This window comes from Vipera ursinii, assembly GCF_947247035.1.
Source record: "Vipera ursinii genome assembly, chromosome: 4".
NCBI classification, from domain to species: Eukaryota; Metazoa; Chordata; class Lepidosauria; order Squamata; family Viperidae; genus Vipera; species Vipera ursinii.
Genome location: NC_139514.1, coordinates 53,686,347 through 53,711,427, shown reverse-complemented (window position 1 = coordinate 53,711,427; position 25,081 = coordinate 53,686,347). Strand labels below are relative to the sequence as shown.

Sequence of the window (25,081 nt, the reverse complement as noted above, 5' to 3'; positions counted from 1 at the left end):
GTTGTGCATGAATATTGCTTGTGGAAGAAAATACATCTTTTAACTTGTATAAGGCCTAGATTATTTAGAAATCAATGGCATTGGTTGCAGTTGATAATTGTGTATGGATTCACAAAGAATTGTAGAAATATGTGAAAAGAGATTTTCAATGCTCTTTTCCTCCTAAATCTCTTTTTCATCTTATAGCAGACTAAAACATTATATGCCAAAACACGAATGTCACAATTACATGGTTATGTTTTCTTGGGTTAACAGTTGCCTATGGCTCTCAACTGTTGGTACATACTGTAACACTGGCTGTTAAAGGACATGATTCAACGTGTCCCAGATCAAGCAGCACACATCAAGGTAAATCTTATACTTGATTTTGAGTTTCTTGATTATGGTTTATTTTCTTAAATACAAGTCAAAAGCACATTCAAAAACAGCTGTTGTAAAAGGAGGCAAACACAGGAAGTGGGAAGATAGGATTAACTTCTCATTCTTCCACTATGGAGTTGCCTTTCTACTTAAGTTGTTCAGTTTTTCATCAAATGTATTTTGTGTTGGGGAAAGATCAAAGGAGGCTACAATTTCATGTTTTACCTGTGACAATACTTCTAGCACCATCAAACATCAATCCCACATTCTTGGGAAAGGCTCGACAGGTAGATAAAAATGCCAGTTCCAGTCTGGATATCTGGCTGACTATGTGACAAATTATAAAAACTTCCTGGGGTTGAGAAACACATGCCATAAACTCTAACATAATTACCGTATTTTCCGGCGTATAAGACGACTGGGCGTATAAGACAACCCCCCAACTTTTGAGATGATTTTCAAGATTTTTCGTCTTATACGCCGGAAAATCAGCGAGCCCGGGAAGGCACGCCCTCCCCTCTCACTGTGGAGGAAGCAGGGCAGGCTGGCGTCAGGCGGGAGCCGGCAGGGCAGTCCTACGCACGCATGCGCTCCCCGGCTGTTAAGGAGCACTCCTTAGCAGCCGGGGAGTGCGCGCATGTGCAGGACTGCCCTGCCGGCTCCCGCCCGATGCTCTTCCCTCTTGAGGCAGCATCACTCCCTGGCTCCTAAGGAGTCCTCAGGGATGCTGCCTCAAGAGGGAAGAGCATCGGGCGGGAGCCGGCAGGGCAGTCCTGCACACGCGTGCACTCCGGCTGCGCGTGTGCAGGACTGCCCTGCCGGCTCCCGCCCGACGCTCTTCCCTCTTGAGGCAGCATCGCTCCCCGGCTCCTAAGGAGTCCTCGGGGATGCTGCCTCAAGAGGGAAGAGCGTCGGGTGGGAGCCAGCAGGGCAGTCCTGCACACGCGCGCACTCCGGCTGCGCGTGTGCAGGACTGCCCTGCCGGCTCCCGCCCGACGCTCTTCCCTCTTGAGGCAGCATCGCTCCCCGGCTCCTAAGGAGTCCTCGGGGATGCTGCCTCAAGAGGGAAGAGCATCGGGCGGGTGCCGGCAGGGCAGTCCTGCACATGTGCGCACTCCCCGGCTGCTAAGGAGTGCTCCTTAACAGCTGGGGAGCGCGCGTGTGCGCAGGACTGCCCTGCCAGCTCCCGCCAGATGCCAGCCTGCCCTGCTTCCTCCACAGTGAGAGGGGAGGGTGTGCCTTCCCGGGCTCGCTGATTTTCCGGCGTATAAGACGACTGGGCATATAAGACGACCCCCCCAACTTTTGAGATGATTTTCATGGGTTAAAAAGTCATCTTATACGCCGGAAAATACGGTAGATATGATTTCTGATATTCAAAAATACTAAATGCAAGATATATGCTGTATATAGAAGTTGTCAAGTCAGTAGCATAAAATGAAGTTTATGAAAGATTAGATTAATGTTGCTAATATTTATGAAAATAATAAATATGAGGAAAATCAGCCTTGTTTATAAATGTGGAGAGAAAAATAGTTACGTGGTAACATATTCCAAATTTTTCAAACAAGGTGAAATATTTGTTTATTGTATATTTTTTTTCAATACCTTGTGGTTTATTTTAATACTATTGTTAGAATGGCAGTTTTCCTTTCTGATATTTTACTATCTTTCTCCTTAAACTAAGAAATAACAATACCAAACTCCTTAAAAAAAAGAAATTGGGAATAATGGTTTCTTTGTTTTAAAACTCAGAATTTTTGAGCAATCCAAAACTCATTGCCAACAGCCAGATGGGGAACAGTGCTAATGATATATTCAAAGGGCAACATATTACTTTAATCTTTTCCCTGAATTTGATATGAGTCTGTTTATAGATTATAATGATTTCTATTATCCATCCAAGACTGCCGAGCATCCCATTGTCCCTTTTCTGACCTTCCACTACTATTGACTTGACACAGGAATAGAGGATTAGTTTTCTGATAAAAAGTTGCATTTTTATTATGGCTGCTGATATACAGTAGCAGTTGGAAAGAAAACCATGTTTTTTCTCATATGCGCATGAAAGGTTTCTTGTCTTTTAAAATGGCGTAACGTTTCCCCATATATAGGTAATCCTTGACATACAACTACAATCAGGACTGAAACTTCTGTTACTAAGAGATGCAGTTATTAAATGAGTGACGCCCAATTTTATGACTTTTTTTTACCATTGTTGTTGTTAGCTGCAAAGTCGTGTCCGACCCATCGTGATCCCATGGACAATGTTCCTCCAGGCCTTCCTGTCCTCTACCATCTTCTGGAGTCCATTTAACCTCACACCTACTGCTTCAGTGACTCCATCCAGTCACCTCATTACCTGTCATCCCCTTCTTCTCTTGCCCTTAACCTTTCCCAGCATTAGGCTCTTCTCCAGTGAGTCCTTCCTTCTCATTAGGTGGCCAAAGTTTTTGAGTTTCATCTTCAGGATCTGGCCTTCTAAAGAGCAGTCAGGGTTGATCTCCTCTAGGACTGACTGGTTTGAACACCTTGCAGTCCAAGGGACTCGCAGGAGTCTTCTCCAGCACCATAGTTCAAAGGCCTCAATTCTTTGGTGCTCAGCCTTCCTTATGGTACAACTTTCACAGCCATACATTGCAAATGGGAAGACCATAGCCGTGACTATACACACTTTTGTTGACAGGGTGATGTCTCTGCTTTTTAGTGTGCTGTCTAGATTTGCCATTGCTTTCCTCCCCAGGAGCAAGCGTCTTTTAATTTCTTGGCTACAGTCCCCGTCTGCAGTGATCTTGGAGCCCAGGAAAATAAAATCTGTCACTACCTCCATTTCTTCCCTATCTATTTGCCAGGAATTGAGAGGGCTGGATGCCATGATCTTGGTTTTCTTAATGTTAAGTTTCAACCCATGTTTTGCACTCTCCTTCTTCACCCGCAACAACAGGCTCTTTAGTTCTTCTTCACTTTCTGCCATTAGAGTGGTATCATCTGCATATCTTAGGTTGTCAATATTTCTCCCGGCAATCTTAATTCCAACTTTTGATTCATCTAGCCCTGCCTTTCTCATGATGTGCTCTGCATATAAGTTAAATAGGCAGGGCGACAGTATACAGCCTTGCCGGACTCCTTTCCCAATTTTGAACCAATCAGTGGTTCCGTGTCAGGTTCTCACTGTTGCTTCTTAACCCATATATAGGTTTCTCAAGAGACAAATAAGATGGTCTGGCACTCCCATCTCTTTAAGAACTTGCCACAGTTTGTTGTGATCCATACAATCAAATGTTTTAGCATAGTCAATGAAGCAGAAGTAGATGTCATCGTGGTTATCAGGGACATTAAGCTCGTTCTTGCTCATTTTTTACCATAGCCATTAAATAAATTACATGATTGTTAACCAAGTCCCTCACTGATTCTCTTGTTGGAAAGTCCCCTGGGAAGGTCACAAATGGCAATCACATGACTACAGGATGTCACAATTGTCGTGAATATATGCTGGTTGTCAAGCACTGAAATTTTGATTCCATGATTGCAAGGACACTGTGATGGTCATAAATACAAGGACCAGTCATAAGTAACCTTTTTCAGTGCCATCATATGGTAATAATGATTGTATGTCAAAGACTACATGTAGCCTTTAGCATTTTTTACAGTTAAGATTCTATATTTGTCCTTCTGCATCAACTTGCTATGGCAGAATGGATTTCTTTGGCAATAGGAAAACTGCTTTTCAGCCTAACAGCTTGAAAAAACCTTTTTGTATCTACTTTATATTTCTCTACCCAGTGAGGCAATTAATACACTTGTCCAACACACAGCACCTAGCACTTACTCAATATAATCACCTTCAGAAGATACCTCTAACATAGACTAAACAAATTACAGATTAGGCACATACGTGCAAATAAAACAATGAATAGATACAGGAAAGAAATTACAGCTAACAATAATCCCAAATTTGGTGTGTTGTGTCGATAAAACTAATCCTGATAAAGATACATTTTAACATGTTATGTCATTTCTACAAAAGGGAAGAAATGGAGCATAAAAATACTTTATGGTTTTAAATTTGTATGAATTTTCAAAACATTACTACAGTTTTGTTGTTGTAGTGTGAGAGAATTTTGAAATAAAATGTACTTTAATGAGTACTGAAGGGTTCACAGACTGGGCAACCTACCCACAACTGTTTTCAGAACTGTTGGTTGAATTAATTTGTGACTCAAGGCATTTTTGGAGGATATAAAAGAAAAGCTGTAATTAATATTATAATATTTTTAATGACTACAATTAGTTTGGAATATTTTGTGTACTCAGTGGTATTAAATATTTATAGTAAACTTCTCTGTTACCATTTGAAATGTTAAAAATATATTACCAAATGGCTGACATAATATAGTATTTCCTATCAAGTAGAAATAATTAGATACAGTTATAATTGCTGGCACTTATATCATAGAAGTAGAATAAAGTCAGTAAAAGTATTAGCAAACAATTTATATAAGCAGCATAACACATCATAACAAAGAAGAAACACAGGTATAGTTTTATCAACAAAAAGGGGAGAAAATGGTGATAGAAAAATGCAGATAGAAAAAAAATGTTTATTCTTAGGACCAGTGAAGTATTAGGAACATTTTTTTTTACATGGGTATTATTTTATGTAGAATTGTGCTAGGTTGCAGCTCTACATTATAGAAGTATATAAAAGGCCATAGAAATTGAATGAATGAATGAATGAATACTTAACTGTGCAGCAAATATCAAAATACTATGCTGAAATTAGATGGTAGAGGACAGGAAGGCCTGGAGGAACATTGTCCATAGGGTCGCGATGGGTCGGACACGACTTCGCAGCTAACAACAACATGCTGAAATTAAAGCTATCATTCTTAATTTTTTTCAAAAGTAGTTATCAATGTAATAAATTCTGGTATGAATAAAAAGGTCATACTTTATAATGAATTGTGTACTTCTGTGTTTTGTTTTCTTTTCTTTAGCAATAGCTTCAGTACTTTTGCTTCTTCCTAGGAAGCAAAAGAAAAATATGTAAATTTTGGTCCTTGTTTTTATTTAAAATTGACTCCCTTACATAAGCAATGAACCACACCTATAAGCTTATTTATCCAATTGATAGAGGTATGAGCGTTTAAGGAAAAGCAATAGATAAAGACTTGGAGACATAAAGCTTGCTTTAGATCTAGGTGGAAGGTAGCTTAGTATGAGTAGCAAATATGGCATTTATGTTGCTTAGAAATTGTGGTTGTTAGTGAAAAAAAAATCTGAAACAATGATAAAAGTAAGTGAACATCTTTATGATTTGCTACAATATACAGATATCAAAGCTGATGATGTCAACTAATGGAAAAATGAGGGCTATAAATCTGTTACTTAAAAACAATCCTATATCACTAAATACATTTTGCAATGCATATATGTAGATATATGAGTACTAACAGGCAAATAATGTTACCAATGTGATTCCACCCTTTTTTCTTATTGCATGCCATTAATTTCTTTGGTAACTATTTCTTATTCCCATTCTTCACTTTGCATAAATTTTCTTACTCTTTCAGGGAACTGTATGCTAACTATTTAGAATACTCAGACAGATGTTCTGACTTAAATATCTATGAGCAGAAGCAACATGAACATAGACTAGAGCACATATTCTCATTCTTTTAAATAATGAAGTAGAATTTGAAGCCATCTAGTTCTAGAAATTTTGGCCAAGAAAATCTTCTGGATGTATGACTTTGGTCCTGTATCAATTATTCTTGGAGAAATAGCATATTTAATCCAGTCAATTCATATCATTGTGAACACAAAATGTCACTGATTTCACTAAATAAAATTAAACATGATGAATCTCTAAAATGGGTTGTGCAAGAAAAAGGACCCGTGTATGCATGCATTTTAGTACTTTAAAAATTCCCATTTTTTCAAGTATGCTGAAAGAAGAAGTGAATTAAAAAGCTCACTTATTTAGGGGTATGTGCAGGTCCTGGGATACTTAATGGATTTGATATCTAATCTAATGATATTTAATATTTACATACAATGTATTATATAATTATATGTTCTTCACATTAGGATGTATTTAGGTTTTTTTTAAGTTATCCATGAATATGTTCAGAATTTTTTTTTACAGGGATGTTATTCTCTGTAACATATTTTTAAAAACAGTGCTTAGTTGAAATATGGTATGTTTAGTGGCAACAGACTGTGTAGTACAATGGAAAAAACAATTTTGATTATTTTATATATTTATTTATTTGAAATAGTATTAATTCTCAAAGCCTTGTAGTATTCAATAATTTCAAAGACTTTGATTTTGGAGATGATTTCAGAAAAGCCTTTGGCAAAACTCTTTTTTCCCCAATCTTATCATCATATTTTTTTTCTCATGCTCAAATACCAAATACAATTTTGTAGTGCATAATTAGTCCTGATTTCATCCAGAGAGTTTATGGTGAGAATTTAATTAGGCATATACAGAGTCTAGCTTATCGTATGTGTTTATCTCATCTTCACGATAATGTGAAATATAACAGCATGTCTGGTGTACCACACTGAGAATTGCAGACAAATCATTATATTTTTGGTAGTGGGGGAATTCATAATGCTTAGCAGCAGTTCTGTGTTATTAGAACATCTGTTTCTATTTTCAGCCCAGTCATTTGGCCAGAACATTGGAGCATCCCTCTGCAGAATAGTGATCGACACTTTCTAAAATTTTAATTTATTTCAACTGATCACTTAAAGCATGTGTGTGTTCTTTTTGCAGATAGATTAATTTACTCCATACACTAAATTGATCCAGATTGTTAGATTTCAACTGAGTTAGTAAAGAATACTACGTACAATTTAATCTTTGTATAATGACTGATTGTATTGTGAATCAAGCAATTTAATAGTGCTAAGCACATTGATTTGTGCCTTAGATTGTAAGCCGTCCTGAGTCTTCGGAGAAGGGCGGAATATAAATGGGATTAAAAAAAAAGTAAGATTGTTAGTTTTAGTATTTTTGGCTTCAAATCCAAGGAAAATAGCTCTATAGCCAAATGTGTGGCTGAATTAGCTTGGGAAAAAGTTCCTTCTGTCTTTGATAATGTGGATATGGTTTAAGACTGTTGTCTAATTGAGGGGCAAAACTTTGAAAAAAGGCATGCATGGCCAGCACAGCTAAATGTGACTCTAGATATTCTATTTAAGATTGTTATATGTGTGCTTTATGACACTTGAGCAAAACTCCACAAATCAGGAACAAAAATATTCTGAAATAACTTTTAGAAATGCTTTATTTATTTATTTATTTATTTATTTATTTATTTATTTATTTATTTATTTTAATTCCATTTATATCCCGCCCTTCTCAGGGCGGCTTACAAACTTAGCAGTAGCCTTCATTCTATGTATATGCCTGCTAAAGGCATTCTTTATAAATGGATGTGATTTGATGATCTATTTTCACATTAGATTCTTTATATTATTTTTTATTCTGGAAAGAGAGCTATTCTGTCCCTCAGAAATAATCAGCAGGTAGAGATGAAATGGGAAGGGAGAGATGTCAAAATACACAGGGACACTTATTCTGCTTCTGACCCCTCCTTTTTCTTTTGTCCATCTTTCCTATCTTTCCTAAACTACAAAAAACCAACAAAGAGTGACCTTCTGCCAGCCAATTTGCTTCTCAGCCCAACCTACTTCTCAGGATTGTTGTTTTGGGGAAAATAGGAGGAGGAAGGAGTATTATGTATATTTGCCACCTTGAGTTGCTTATAAAGCCAATAAAGGCAGGGTAAAAATCCAAGCACATGGATTTAATCTATTCTTGATCATCATCACATATTGTCATACCTGTCTACAAAATTGTCATTCAAGCCAGAATGTATTACATATGTACTCATTGACTTTAGGTTTACATTTGATCTTGGTTATGATCAAACACTGATTGCACTGAGTAATTGCTTTTAACATTTTTTTTGAAGGGGGTGGATTTCAAAAATTACTAGCCAGTCTCTAATATCTGAAAAGTTATTAAACATGCTGAGGACAGTATAGTTTGAGATTTTCTTAATGAAATGGATTATCTAAAACTATTTCATTTGATGTTCAGGATCAATTGTGGGATTGCATCAATTTTGGTTTCCATGATAGATTAACTTTTGGGGAGGAAGAGGGCTAAATAACTCTTATACTGGTATTTGTTGTCAGTCTTTTGTGTGCTTGGAAGGACCCATACAATTAAATGCAAATAAATAAAAAATAGTTTAGGATATATTGTAGTATGGCGAAAGGCTATCCAGAAGAATGCAGGAATCATGTATAACAAATAACTGGACTGAATGAAAAATAAAAGCCTCCAGTAGAATAAGTCATTATTAGAAGGTTGGACAGATGTATTATGCATTCCCCCCTTCATGGATTACTACCTTGTCATGGCGAGGGGGCTTGTATAATTCAATGAAGCTATGAGCTGTGCCGTGCAGGGCCACCCAAGATGGACAGGTCATAGCAGAGAGTTCTGACAAAACGTGATCCACTGGAGAAGGAAATGGCAACCCACTCCAGTATCTTTGCCATGAAAACCCTATGGACAGTACCAAAAGGCAAAAAGATATGATGCTGGAAGATGAGCCCCTCAGGTCAGAAGGTGTCCAATATGCTACTGGGGAAGAGCAGAGGGCTAGTACTAGTAGTGCCAGAAAGAATGAAGCGACTGGGCCAAAGCCGAAAGGACGCTCAGCTGTGGATGTAGCTGGTGGTCAAAGGAAAGTCCGATGCTGTAAAGATTTTTTCTCCATAGGAACCTGGAATGTAAGATCCATGAATCAAGGAAAGCTGGACATGGTCAAACAACAGATGACAAGACTGAACATCGACATCTTAGGAATCAGTGACCTAAAATGGACAGGAATGGGTGAATTTAATTCAGATGACCATCAGGTATATTACTGCGGGCAAGAATCCCTCAGAAGAAATGGAGTAGCCTTCATAGTCGATAAAAGAGTAGGAAAAGCAATACTGGGATACAATCCCCAAAATGACAGAATGATCTCAGTTCGAATCCAAGGCAAACCATTCAATATCAAAGTAGTCTAAGTCTATGCCCCAACCACCAGTGCTGAAGAGGATGAAATTGATCGGTTCTATGAAGCCCTACAGCACCTTATAGAACTAACACCAAAAAATGATGTCCTTATCATCATGGGGGATTGGAATGCTTAAGAAGGAAACCAAAAGATAACCAGAATAACAGGCAAGTTTGGCCTTGGAGTACAAAATGAAGCAGGGCACAGTCTGATAGAATTTCATCAAGCGAATACGATGGTGATAGCAAACACTCTTTTCCAACAACCCAAGAGACGGCTCTACACAGGGACATCACCACACGGTCAACACAGAAATCAGATTGACTATGTGCTCTGCAGCCAAAGATGGAGAACCTCTATACAGTCAGTAAAAACAAGACCATGAGGTGACTGTGGCTCAGACCATGAGCTTCTCATTGCAAAGTTTAGGCTTAAACTGAAGAAAGTAGGGAAAAGCACTAGGCCACTCAGATATGACTTAAATCATATCCCTGTTGAATATACAGTAGAGGTGACAAATAGATTTAAGGAATTAGATCTGATAGACAGAGTGCCTGAAGAACTATGGACAGAGGTTCACAACATTGTACAAGAGGTAGCAACTAAAACCATCCCAAAGAAAAAGAAATGCAAGAAAGCAAAATGGCTGTCTGAGGAAGCTTTGCAAATAGCTGAGGAAAGGAGGGAAGGAAAGGCAATGGAGAAAAAGAAAGATACACCCAGTTGAATGCAGAATTCCAGAGAATAGCTAGAAGAGATAAGAATGCCTTCTTAAATGAACAGTGCAAAGAAATAGAAGAAAACAATAGAATAGGGAGGACCAGAGATCTCTTCAAGAAAATTGGAGAGATGAAGGGAAAGTTTCATGCAAAAATGGGCATGATAAAGGACCAAAATGGCAGAGACCTAACAGAGGCAGAAGAGATTAAGAAGAGGTGGCAAAATTACACAGAAGAACTATACAAGAATGAGCTTAATGTCCCTGATAACCACTGTGAGGTGGTCACTGACCTCGAGCCAGACATCCTAGAATGTGAAGTGAAGTGGGCCTTAGAAAAACTGAGCAACAACAAAGCTAGTGGAGGTGACAGTATTCCAGCTGAGCTATTCAAAATCTTAAAAGACGATGCAGTAAAAGTGCTACATTCAATTTGCCAGCAAATTTGGAAAACTCAACAGTGGCCACAGGATTGGAAAAGATCAGTTTACATTCCAATTCCAAAGAAAGGCAATTCCAAAGAATGTTCAAACTATTGCACCATTGCACTCATTTCACATGCTAGTAAAGTTATGCTTAAAATCCTACAAGCTAGACTCCAGCAGTATGTGGATCAAGAACTACCAGAAGTACAGGCAGGATTTTGAAGAGGCAGAGGAACTAGAGATCAAATTGCTAACATATGCTGGATCATGGAGAAAGCTAGAGAGTTCCAGAAAAACATCTACTTCTGCTTTGTGGCTTTAGCATTGACTATGCTAAAGCCACAAAAAACTGTGGCAATTTCTTAAAGAGATGGGAGTACCAGACCATCTTATTTGTCTCTTGAGAAACCTATATGCGGGTCAAGAAACAACAGTGAGAACTGGACACGGAACCACTGATTGGTTCAAAATTGGGAAAGGAGTCCGGCAAGGCTGTATACTGTCGCCCTGCCTATTTGACTTATATGCAGAGCACATCATGAGAAAGGCAGGGCTAGATGAATCAAAAGTTGGAATTAAAATTGCTGGGAGAAATATTGACAACCTAAGATATGCAGATGATACCACTCTAATGGCAGAAAGTGAAGAAGAACTAAAGAGCCTCTTGTTGCGGGTGAAGAAGGAGAGTGCAAAAGTTGGGTTGAAACTTAACATTAAGAAAACCAAGATCATGGCATCCGGCCTTCTCAGTTTCTGGCAAATAGATAGGGAAGAAATGGAGGTAGTGACAGATTTTATTTTCCTGGGCTCCAAGATCAATGCAGACAGGGACTGCAGCCAAGAAATTAAAAGACGTTTGCTCCTCGGGAGGAAAGCCATGGCAAATCTAGACAGCACACTAAAAAGCAGAGACATCACCCTGTCAACTAAAGTGTGTATAGTCAAGGCTATGGTCTTCCCAGTTGAAATGTATGGCGGTGAAATTTGGACCATAAGAAAGGCTGAGCACCAATGAATTGAGGCCTTTGAATTATGGTGCTGGAGAAGACTCCTGCGAGTCCCTTGGACTGCAAGGCGATCAAACCGGTCAGTCCTAGAGGAGATCAACCCTGACTGCTCTTTAGAAGGCCAGATCCTGAAGATGAAACTCAAAAACTTTGGCCACCTAATGAGAAGGAAGGACTCACTGGAGAAGAGCCTAATGTTGGGAAAGATTGAGGGCAATAGAGGAAGGGGACGACAGAGAATGAGGTGGTTGGATGGAGTCACTGAAGCACTAGGGGTGAGGTTAAATGGACTCCAGAAGATGGTAGAGGACAGGAAGGCCTGGAGGAACATTGTCCATGGGGTCGTGATAGGTTGGACACAGTTTCGCAGCTAACAACAAAAATATGCATTCCAGTGAGTTTTTCAGTTTCTTTTGTTTCACTTCAGTTCAGTTACTATTGTATATGAAATGGAATTCTGTGATGAGTGTGCTTTAAAGCAACCTTCCATAATTGAATTTTTGACTTTCAAAGAAATTCTTCCAATCAAAATGCATTACTAAATGCCCATAGTTTATGGAATATCTATGTGTATGTGAATATTCTGCCTGTCTAGGCCAAAAATTGTAAACATGATAAACTAGGTGAAACTGATTTGGGAATCAAGAATTAAGTGGATGGTTAACAATAACAAGCTTTTATCCAGAATTGGACTGCCACATTTCAGATTTGCTGAATCATCATGCCAAAATAAAATAAAATGACAATTTTACCAGAGAAAAAAAGTCTTAATTCTGCATTTTCAAACTGTCAGCTGTAAATGAGAAAATAGAAAGAGAGAAATCATCTTCTTAAAATTCTCATAATGTGTAGTATCCCTAAAAGAATATGGTTAGCTTTTAGGTAAATGTAAAAGTTTTCTCTGTCCAGTTGTGTCTGGCTCTAATGGACGCTGCTCATCTTCGTTTCTTAGTTGAGGGAGCCAGCATTGTCCAAAGACACTTTTGTGATCATGTGGCCAGCATAACTATATGCTGAGGTGCATGGAATGCTATTACGTTCCCACCAAAGTGAAATCTATTTATCTACTTGCATTTGCATGCTTGGGCAAGTAACCGGAGCTCACCCCATTGTATGGTGCTTGGGTCTCAAATCCGGGCGATCAGCTTTCCAACTGATAAACTCAGCATCTTTTACTGCTGAACCATCGTGCCCTTATGGTCAGCATTTAGGAACCCTGAAATGGAAAGTTTATATACTGTAACATTTTGTTTCAAGTCCTACTGGTATGTATTTATCTGTAATTTACTGAACTGCAGAATTATAGTCAGTTTTAATGTTCATAAAGTCAACTGTTAACATTTTTTTCCTTTGGAAACAATGACATTTTCAAAGTTGGCAAATCATGAACCATATCCTCTTGCTTTGCAGAAGTGCTTCTTTTAATTAGGTAGTTCAATGCAGCTCACTGAAATAAAAACATATGATGTGCCGTAGGCCAAAAAAAGGGAAATACGAAAAAGTAATAAGAGTACAGATTGTACTGATCACCATAACACAAGCTACCATTATAATAGAAAAATAACAAGCATTCTAATACAGCTGTCTGCTGAAATATATTAATTTTAATTGAATGGATTTTATGATGTTATCACTGAGAGGCACAATAATCAACTGGCATCCATTTTCAAATCTCAGTTGTGGAAACCTCCCTTCAAATTGGTATGTATAGCTGCCCTGCTACTCCTTTCTCTTGGGGAAGAACATTTAATATAAAGGACTCGATGGGAGGATTAAACCCAGAAATGTGTTAAACTAATCAGCTTCATTTTGATCTTTAATTTATATCTGTCTTTTTTGTTTCATATAGTTTGTAACTCCTGGCAGGCACAATGAAATCCCCTATGACCTGTGCTGTCTCTAAATAAATTAAGTTCCACCTATCAGAAACATGCTAGGTTGGCAGAAGCTGGGACAAGTAACAGGCGCTCACTCTGTTACGAGGCACTCAGGATTCGACCCGCCAAACTGCCGACTTTCTGATCGACAAGCTCAGCGTCCTAACCCACCCTGCCAACCTAGCAGTTCGAAAGCACATTAAAAAAATGCAAGTAGATGCTTTATTGAAGAAGCAGGCGAGACAGCGAAGTTAAGCAACTTAACTTTATTTACGAACCAGGCAAAGAACAGAAGAACATTGCTCCTATTTATACTAGCAGCTGTCAACAGTTTGGCCAATCAGGGCTGAGCCGGGTTCCCGCGCCGTTCTCTTCCGCCAATCGGAGTCGGCTGGTTTTGACAGCTCGGAGCTGTCATCGGTAGCGCGTGCTTTTGCCAGGTGATTTTGACAGCCGAGAGCTGTCAGTCGGTTGGCCCCTGCGTAGTTCTGTCCGGCAGCTTTTGACAGCTGTCAAAAGCTGCCGCGGCTTTACCTCAGCCCTGTTTATATATATATACGAACGTTATTAACATATGAATACATAACACCCCTTACCCCTCCCTCTGATTAAGTTGATGTTTCCCCAACTGTTTCTTTTTTGGGTTTCCCCATTCGAAGTCTTCCAAATAGGTGGGGGGTCTTTTTATTCTTTCGGAGCGCCGGGGGGTTGTCTCTGCAGGTCGTTCCCTTTCCCCAGGTGTATCGGAATCTGGCTCGGGGGGCAAGGGACTTGGCTCCACTGTTTCAGAGTCGTTCTGTGTGGGGTCTTGTTGTGGTGCAATTTGATCGGGGGGGGGGGGTTTGGTGTGATAATGTTTGCGGCAGGGGTTCTGCATGCATTTCGTTGTTCCCCCTTTCCCCCATATTTTGTGGGCTGCGCCGCCGTAGTTGGTCGATGTGTCTGCGGATGTGGGAATTGTTTCCTGTGTCTATGACGTATGATAGGGGACCCGTTTGTTCAATGACAACCCCTTGTGTCCATTTATTGCCCCCTCCGTAGTTCCTGGCCCAGACAGCTTGCCCTGTGCTGAGAGTTCTGTACTGGAGGGGAAGCTCTGGGTCTGGAGGGGATCTGTCGGGATGTAAACGGTCCAATCTGGTAGTTAGTCTCTTGCCCCAGCGGAGTTCTGCTGGAGACTTCCCTGTAGTTGTGCAGGGGGTGGTGTGTTGTGCCAAAAGGAATTGAGCCAGTCTGCGGTGCCAGTTGCCGGTGATGATTTTCCGCAGTGCCTCTTTGGTCGACTTTACCATCACCTCTGCCAAGCCGTTAGCGGATGGGTGAAATGGAGCCGTGGTGGTGTGCCTAATAGAGTTCGCCGTTGTGAAACTCTGGAATTCGTAGGAAGTAAATTGGGGGCCGTTATCGGAGACTATTACATCTGGAAGCCCATGTGTGGCAAACAACCCCCTTAAAACCTGTATTGTGGCTGCAGAAGTTGTGCTTGTTACTGGCGTCACCTCAAGCCATCTGGAATAGCTATCCACGACTATTAGGAATGTTTGTCCCTGAAATGGACCTGCAAGGTCTATGTGGATGCGTGACCAGTGTGTCTTGGTAGTTTCCCATCTGTGTATGGGAGCTTGGGGCTGGGCCGCTCTGACAAGTTGGCAGGGATAGCAGCCGGCTACATGTGCTTCTATCTGCTTGTCTAATCCTGGCCACCAGACGTAGCTTCTGGCCAGAGCTTTCATTTTGACGGTCCCAGGGTGACCTTCATGGAGGCTTTCTAACACCTTTAGTCTGTGCTTTTCAGGTATGATTACTCTGCTGCCCCATAATAAACATCCTTGATGGGTGGATAATTCTTTTTGTTTTAAAATATAAGGTTGGAATGCTGGGTCTGGGGGTGTGGATTGCCAGCCAGATGTGACATAGCCTAAGACTCTGCCCAGTGTTTTGTCTGCAGCAGTGGCTGTCGAAATGTCCTTGACAGATAATGGGCATTCAGGTAGTTCAGAGATAGCCAGTATCTTTCCAGCTGGTGCTGGGTCTGGGTCGATTATGGGTTGGGGCAGTCTGCTAAGCCCGTCAGCATGGCCCATGCTTTTCCCTGGTCTGTATTCTAAGGTGAATGAATAGGCTGACAAAAAGGTAGACCATCTCAGGATGCGGGGGGATAATATTTGGGGTGTTAGTTTGTTTACGGTAAAGATCCCTAATAGGGGCTTATGGTCCGTAAAAATAGTAAATGGATGGCCATATAGGTAGTCATGAAACTTTTTTACGCTAGCAACTATAGCTAAAGCCTCTTTATCAATTTGAGCGTAATTGCGCTCAGGTTTTGACAGCGTTCTAGAATAGAACGCTACTGGGGTTTGTGTACCTTCCTTAGTTAAGTGGCTTAGGACCGCTCCAATGCCGTAGGGAGAAGCATCGCAAGCCAGACATAAGGGCAGCTGTTCCTTGAACAGTGCCACCGTAGCATTGCTAGTCAGTAAATTTTTTAGTAGGTTAAAACTTTTATCATGCTGCGGTGACCAATTCCAGGGTTTGCCTTTATCTAATAGCCTGTGGAGGGGTTCAGTGATGGAGGCTTTATGAGGCAGGAAGGTATGGTAAAAATTAACTAAACCTAGGAAGGCTTGCAGTTCCTGCTTATTCTTAGGAGTTGGTGCAGTTTTAATGGCTTTAATTTTTGTTTCCGTGGGGTGAATTCCATTTGCGTCTATTTTAAACCCCAAAAACTCTGTTGAGGGCACCCCTATGGAGCATTTGTCTCATCTTAATTTAAGGCCAGCCTCTCTGAATCTAAAGAGCACCTTTGTTAATTTGTCAGCTAAGTCGTTTTCTGATTTCCCTGCAATTAGGATGTCATCGAAATATGGGCAGACCCCAGGGATCCCTTTAAGTGTTTTTTCCATGATTTCTTGGAAGATCCCTGGGGCTGCAGAGATGCCGAATTGAAGGCGGTTAATTTTAAATGCTCCTTTTTTGGGTGACGATTGTCTGTGCTAAGGCGGTGTCAGGGGTGACAGGCAGCTGTAAATACGCCTGCGCCAAGTCTAACTTAGCGAAAATGGCGCCTGACTTAATGGCCGCGAGGATGTCTTTGACAGCCGGGACCGGGTAGGCATGGGCATTTAATGCGCGGTTTAGGGTTGCTTTATAGTCAGCGCATAATCTGATTTGGCCATTGGGCTTAATTGGGGTCACTATGGGTGTCTCCCATTCAGCGCCTTCTACTGGTTCTAGGACCCCTAAGTTAGTTAATCGGTCTAGTTCATTTTCTATTTTTTCTCTTAAGGCGAAGGGAACTCTTCCCGTCTTGATTCTAACAGGCATTACATTCGGGTTTAGTTTTAATGATACAGGCGGCCCTGTGTATTTTCCTAGTGAGCTGTCAAAGACGTCCGCGAATTGAAGGCAGACGGATTCTAAGTTTGACAGCTGAGTGGCGTTGACGCCTGTCAACGCTATCCCTAGTGCCTCAAACCAGTCCAATCCTAGCAGGCTGGTCCTGTTTTCCTGGGTCACTAGTATAGTGAGGGGTCCTTTAAATTGCTTAAACTCCGCTGGGACGGAAGCCTTTCCCCGGAGTTTAATGGGCGTTTTTTGAAAATCCGCTAGGCGGAGTTTGGTGGGGCGTAGGGCGGGCCGATTTCTGCTGCGGTTACAAATGTCCCTGTATGTTTGCCAAGAAATAAGTGAGACGGAGGACCCAGAGTCCACTTCCATCTCACAGGGAATTCCGTGAATCAGGACGTCCACCTTGACTTTGGGCTTAAGGGTGCTGTGGACTGTGTGTTCCCTCGCCTTTCCCTTCACGTTTAATACTAGGGGTTTGAATTTTTGCCTGACCCTGGGTGGGTGCTGGTTCATACCTGCGGACGTCACCTCCAGTTCATGCAGATTTTCTCGGCTCCGGCTGCGGCACACGGCTTTGAGGTGACCTGTCTTCCCGCATCCATCGCACTTGGCACTGCGGAACCGGCACGCTGCTCTCGGGTGGTTTCCGCCGCAGCTGGCACATTTAGCCCTGTTGGGCTGGTAGTTAGCACTCTTTTGGTTGCTGGCAGGGCCCCCTCGGTTGTTGCGTTGCAGCCTGAGCCTTTCGAATCGCCGCTGCACAGCATCAATGTCCATTGAGACGTTGTCATCTTCTGGACCGCTGAAACCGCCGTCCTCCTGGTGCACGGACCCACTGGGCCCGCTGTCAGGGGAATGTTGGTTGTCACCGTGGCTGTCCTCGTAGGCGATGACTTCCCTAGCCACTTCAGCCAGTGTCAGTGCGGGCTTGGCAATCAGCTTCCTCCTCAGCCGCTCATCTTTAAGCCCTATGACGATTTGGTCCCGGATTTGGTCCTCTAAATCCGGGAACCGACATCGCCGAGCGGCGTGTCTGACCCGGGTTATAAAGTCATTGGCGGGCTCGTCAGGGAGCTGTATTCTTCGGGTGAAATTTACCCTCCAGAAGAGCTCAGATTTCGTGGGCATGAAGTGTTTACTCAGCCCCTCGGTGAGATCAGCGTAGGAGATTGTGGCGATTGGTTCTGGACTGAAGAGTCCCACAGCGGCATCGTAGACAGCGGGCCCGCTGAGCCAGAGGAGGGCAGCTGCCTTCGCCCGGTCGTCCGTAATCTTCTTCACCACCAGGTATCCTTCTACCTGGCCTAGATGAGACTCCCAACATTCTGGGTGGCGAGTGTTGAACTCTCGAATGTGGCCGTGGTTCGTCATGCTGTCTGTCTAGTCGTGGGTGCAGCTGCTTGCGTTGTGCGGGAGTTAGGCTCCCCAGTGACGTCAGCGAGGGACTAGCTCAGGCTAAGGGGAAAAATCTCTTCTCCCCTTAGGCGGTGACTTCAGCTATGCAAGCAGGCATCCCACCTTCGTCGCCAGTGCTTTATTGAAGAAGCAGGCGAGACAGCGAAGTTAAGCAACTTAACTTTATTTACGAACCAGGCAAAGAACAGAAGAACATTGCTCCTATTTATACTAGCAGCTGTCAACAGTTTGGCCAATCAGGGCTGAGCCGGGTTCCCGCGCCGTTCTCTTCCGCCAATCGGAGTCGGCTGGTTTTGACAGCTCGGAGCTGTCATCGGTAGCGCGTGCTGTTGCCAGGTTATTTTGACAGCCGAGAGCTGTCAGTCGGTTGGCGCCTGCGTAGTTCTGTCCGGCAGCTTTTGACAGCTGTCAAAAGCTGCCGCGGCTTTACCTCAGCCCTGTTTATATATATATACGAACGTTATTAACATATGAATACATAACAGTAGAAAAATAGGGACCACTATGGTGGGAAGTTAACAGCGTTCTGTGTGCCTTTGGCGTCTAGTCATGCCGGCCACATGACCATGGAGATGTCCTCGGACAAGCGCTGGCTCTTCGGGTTGGAAATGACTAGCACACATGTGCGGGGGAACCTTTACCTATCAGAAACATTCAGCAACTCTGAACAATTGATGAACAATTGCTTTAGATCATGAAAGGATTGCCAGTCACTTTTTAAAACATAAATTCAAGGACCTAAAAATTATTGTGTCTTCTATAATTTGAGGAAGATTAATGGAATCCAAAATTAGGGACAGAATTATTAAGGCCTATATCTGACATGTAATATATATTTTAACATTGAAATTTATATTGAATTTGAGGATCATTCACTATGCCAATCTTTAGAAGTGTCAACAAACTTGTGAAAAGGGTAACTCAGCAGATATTGTGTAATTATAGAAACACTTTAAGAAGAAATTCTTTTTTTTAAAGAAAAGTGGATGAATCTTCTTAGGACTGCTCCCTAATTAAAATCAACAAATATTTTTGGAAGAAACTGAGTTTGTTTTTAATTGTGGAATAATTATATTATTATGTTTTAAATGTATAAATTTTTGATACACATTGTTTATTTGAAATTGAAATTTAAAAAGCCAAAATTATTAACAGAACCAGTTTTACAAGGCCTACAATGGCCATTGAGCTAATATAATTAAAGAACAAATTGGAATCAGGTTACTTCCAAACAGTTGACCAGAACTGCTGATTAAATCAAGCTGATAAAAATGAAAGTAGTTAATGGGCAACAAATGAAAAGTAAGATTCAATGAAAAAAAAATCCATATAATGATGCCTTTTTGGCCAAAATGACGTAATCAGATATTCATCTGATTGATTTGATCCCTGAAGCAACACGGTCAGTGTTAACAGATATGAAAAGACAATTTTCCTTTTTAAATATGTAGTATTGAAATTATTTTACCAAAATGCATGATATTAATACATTGATAATCCTATATACAATTCTATTTGCTGTAATGAATACTGTAATCTTGGGAAAAAGTATAGAAACATGTTGCCAAAATGTAGTCTCTAGAATTTGGAATGCTTTATCCACTGGGAAAGGCTGACATGCAAGTAAATTTATCTCTGTCAATTATGCCTGTAAATAGCCATTTGTTTATCTCCTCAAGTTAATCAACAGACCTTGGACTTAAGGAGTGACATTTTGTTTCAGACAGGCCTAGAACAAGGGGAACAATTCCTAAAGTAAACTTTAGCCAAAATAATCCATTTTCAAACTATCAAAATAGGATTGGAATCTAGTCTTCTGTGCTTATTCCCAAATGTTGCAGTGGGCTTTTCTATCAACAATATTATTTTTATAATAATTTTTTATTAGTGCTAATAAAAAATCCTCTTGTCAAATCCAGAGATTAATATTATTTATATTTTTATACTGTATTATTGTCATTAGAACTGCTGTGTTCAAAGCCTGACAATTTACTCAAGTTATGTGAATCTGCTATTCTAAATACTGCTGGAAGACATTCAAGCTTGTGTTGGATTGGGTGTTTTCCAACACAATGTTCTGGTTGATAAGGACTGCTTGGATTTCATAAAGCAGCCATTTCTTTTTCCTAGCATCCAAGGTTTGGTCTTTGAGCCACATTCCACGTAATCTTGAGTGATTCCAGCAGCCACTGATCTGAACAAGATCAGTAGGAAGTACATTTCTCCAGCACAGCAGTCTGTTAGCTGTAAAAGAAGTTTACCCACATCATAGCCCTTGTTGTATCTCTTAAAGTTCATGAACCACAAAACCTAACCTCTTGGCGATTGATTAAAACCATTTAACAAATTATAATGCAATTATGTGTGCTTAAGGCAAATGCTACATTCCATCTTTACCCTCCTGGAGAAGTTCGGGAAAAGGGCAAACTTTGCTTTGGCTAAGTGAGATTGCATTTCTAATATTTTTTTAAAAAATATTTGCTTAATAAAATGCCAATTTGAAAAATCACATTTAGCTTCTACAGTATAATAGAGTTCTTGCCTTGATAATTTATAGTAGAGAATGCAAAGATTTCAAAATTTAAATGTTTTAATCAAGGGTTATGCTGTTACTTTTCATGAGTAACTTAGGGTTCTTCTGCATATGCTTCTCTCCTGGTTATGAATTAGGAGGAGAAAAAGTCTGTCATTTTTAATTGTTCTGACCCATAATTTCTGTGGTGGGATTCAAATATGTAAACAACTGGTTCTCTCTGTGGATGCTGCTTCTGGAAGTCCATTCTGGGCCTGGGCAACAAAAAATTAGCTTCTGGTTCTGCTGAACTGGTGTGAACTGGCTGAATCCCACCACTGCATAACCTCCTTTTAGCATTCCTTCGATTGTTGTAATATGGGGTAGTTTCAGGGCAGCACTCTGATAGATTCCTAGTTGCCCTTCACATTCAGCATAAACTACTAGAGGGAAGACCAATCATCAATCATTCTCTTGGAAGTGTGGCAGGGCAGGGTTGTCAGTTCAAAACTCTATTTTTATTGACTGCTTGTGATAACAGGAAATAAAAAAGGATAACTTATAATACAGTTTTTAATTGCTGCCATCTAGAGATCATATTAATTACTGCAGGTTGCCTGGGAAATTAATTGTCCTGTCCAAGAAAAAGAGGTTTGATATACCTGCTTCAAGCAACACTTCCAGCCTCCAAGCCAGCCTTACCAATCAGAAGAATAGGTTTGAATCTTCTTTCTCTTTCATTTTTAGTGCCACTCTGTCCATTTCTGCACAATCTAAAATTTTCTTAATTATCTCTTCCTCCGCTGGTAATTCTTCATCCTTCCAATGTTGAGCAAATACATTTCTCACTGCATTTAACACATGTAACATTAAATATACACATTCCTTCTCATAATTTCCTAACAAAAATAACTCTGGCTTAAAATCTATGTGTTTTTTAATCATTTTCTCTAACCATATATGTATTCTTAACCAAAATCTTTTGGCTTTTGGGCATGGCCACCAAAGATGATAGTATGTGCCTGGTTGTTGTCTACATTTCCAACAATTGCTAGACATATTTTTAAACATTTTCGCTAACCTCACAGGTGTTAAGTGCCATCTTAACAGGTGTTAAGTGTTTCTTTAACTTGTTCCTCTTCCATCTTTAAACTTAACTTACTTATACAGTTTCTTAATTTTTCACCTGATGTTAATAATATCTGGTCAAATTCTATCTGTTCTTTATAAAATCCATATATTTTAGTATCTTTTTCATATCTCGTTTGAATTTGCAAGTGTGGCCACCATGATAGATCAATGCCTTGTTCTTTCAGTTCTTATCTGGGTTTTAGTTTCCCTTCAGTATTCAAAATGTTCAGATTACTTCAGAAGATGGGATACATTTTACCAATGGCTAGAAAAACGGGGTAGAGAGAAAGGAGTTTAACATGTATTAGTAAACTAAACATTGGAACCCAGACAATATGCACATCAAGCAAGATATAAAGGTTATACCTTAGGATGAATGCTACTCCATCTTATACAGTGCAATAATAAAGTAGAAGTATAGCATTAAAAGAAAAGCCAATAACAAAACAATGTCAAACCATATAAATAGATGCAAGTTACCTGAAGTTGCTTTCAGCACTGGTTATGTATCTCTACCACTTCTAAAAGAAAACAAAAAAAGTAAAAAAATGTTTCATATTAATGAGAAAAAGAAATAGAATGCTAAATAAGGATTTGTTGGCAACCTAGTAGGGGTTTGTGTAATTGTGCTGACCATAAACAATATCACTACTGTAAGGTTGATCTGGGCAGCAATAGGTTAAGCATCCAGCACTAGTGATGCACACCTATTAATGAGATATCTCTGAAATTTGCAAATCAGTGTTATCCACAGATGCTATTCTCATTGAATATATTCCATCTCTAAATTGCAAAATTGCACTCATTTTAAAGGAGCACAGTTCAAATACACAATATGAAATATATCATGTTTCATTTTTTTCATTTTTGGAAGTTGAAGCATTCTGGCTGTATGTGTCTGCTTCTGTGTGAATATCTGTGGCTGTTCCTGATAGCAGGGACACCTGCAGATAAAAATCAGTGAACCAGGTTTATAAATGTAACAGAACGAAGATTTATTTACAGAAAATACATTATTCCAGATCAAATATGTAATTTGATTGGGTGATCTTTACAGCCTCATTTTACATTTTATAGAAAATGCTAATATAGCAAACCACTGGGTAGTGCATCAAAAACAAATGAAGAAAGATGAGCCAAGCACATTTACAAATCTGATTTTGAACAGAGAGAAGTTTTATATTGGTAAGAAATCATCTTTTTTCTAATTTTAGTAATTAACCCAATGGGAGAACTGTATATTCTGTCACCTTCAAAATTGTGAATGGGAACTAACTTTTATTTTTGTCGAATAAAACCATTCTATGCAAAAATCAGGATGCTTTCTGAATGTGGAATCCACAGTTCCACAATACTATGAAGTAATAATAATAATAATAAAGTTGGAAGGGACCTTGGAGGTCATCTAGTCCAACCCCCTGCTCAGGCAGGAAACCCTATACCATTTCGGATTAATGGCTGTCCAGTCTCTTCTTAAAAACTTCCAGTGTTGGAGCATTCACAGCTTCTGGAGGTAGGTTGTTCCACTAATTAATTGTTCTAACTGTCAGGTTGTTTCTCCTTAGTTGTAGGTTGCTTCTCTCCTTGATTAGTTTCCATCCATTGCTTCTTGTCCTGCCTTTGGGTGCTTTGGAGAATAGCTTGAGTCCCTCCTCTTTGTGACAGCCCCTGAGATATTGGAACACTGCTATCGTGTCCCCCCTCATCCTTCTCTTCAATTACTAGACATACCCAGTTCCAGCAGCCGTTCCTTTTATGTTTTAGTCTCCAGTCCTCTAATCATCTTTGTTGCTCTTCTCTGTACTCTTTCTAGAGTCTCAACACATCTTTTTTATATCGTGTTGACCAAAATGGATGCAGTATTCCAAGTGTGGCCTTACCAAGGCATTGTAAAGTGGTATTAATGCTTCACGTGATCTTGATTCTATTCCTCTGTTAATGCAGGCTAGCACTGTGTTGGTATTTTGGCAGCTGCAGCACACTGCTGGCTCATATTTAAGTGATTGTCCACTAGGACTTTGAGATCCCTCTCACAGTTACTACTATTGAGCAAGGTACCCCCTATACTATATCTGTGCATTTGGTTTTTCTTGCCTAAATGTAGAACCTTACTTTTTTCACCATTGAATTTCAATTTGTTAGATAGCGCCCAGTGTTCAAGTCTGTCCAGATCCTCCTGTATCTTAAGCCTGTCTTCTGGAGTGTTGGCTGTTCCTGCCAGCTTGGTGTCATCTGCAAATTTGATGAGTTCCCCGTTTATCCCTTCGTCCAAATCGTTGATGAAGATGTTGAAGAGCACTGGGCCCAGAACAAAGCCCTGGGGCACCCCACTACACACTTCCTTTCATGTAGATGCGGTTCCATTGAGGACCACATGCTGAGTACGGCCGGTCAGCCAGCTACGAATCCATCTGGTGGTGATTCTGTCTAACCCGCATTTTTCTATCTTATCAAGTAGAAGGTTGTGATCTACTTTATCAAATGCCTTACTGAAGTCCAAGTAAATTATATCCACAGCATTCCTCTGATCCACTAATTTTGTCACTTGGTCAAAGAATGCAATAAGATTTGTCTGGCATGATCTGTTTTTGGCAAACCCATGTTGGCTTTCAGTAATGACTTTGTTTGCCTCTAGGTGCTTGCTGATTCATTATTTGATTATCTTTTCCAGAATCTTCCCAGGTATTGAGGTCAGGCTGATAGATCTGTAATTTCCTGGATCCATTTTTTTCCCTTTTTTGAAGATGGGAACTACATCAGCTCTTTTCCAATCCTCTGGTAGTTCCCAAGTGCTCCAGGATCTTTGAAAAATATAGTTCAGTGGTTCTGAGATCACATCTGCCAGTTCCTTCAGAATCTTGGGGTGTAATCCATCTGGTCCTGGTGATTTGAACTCGTCTAGACTGGACAGGTGCTCACTTACCATTTTCTTGCCTATCTTAACTTTTGTTTCTATTCTGTTTTTTAAGTAATTATTTTATACAGTTAGGCTCAGTTTATCAGTCTTTTCTGAGGAAGCAGGATAGTATGAAAATAAATTGAATTTAGAGCTATATAAAGTAGTACCAGTCTCACTGAATGCAATTTATTTAAGGTTCAAAATATGAAGAGGGAAAAAAACCAGAATGAAGGCTCCAGGCACACAGCTTTAGGTCAGTACATGTGGATATTAGAGTTGTTCTTCCATTAGTGATA

At 40.3% G+C, this 25,081-nt stretch overlaps 1 protein-coding gene across 1 annotated transcript in view; it reads left to right on the top strand.

Annotated features, from left to right (window-relative positions):
* Positions 1–309: 309 nt before the first annotated feature.
* Positions 310–25,081, top strand: part of ERG (ETS transcription factor ERG) — a gene marked incomplete at its 5' end in the record, with an annotated part of 76,597 nt that continues 51,825 nt past the window's right edge. The window contains one exon of the mRNA XM_083361445.1: positions 310–348. Coding sequence (XP_083217571.1) covers positions 310–348 — 39 coding nt within the window. The remainder of the gene's footprint in view (positions 349–25,081) is intronic.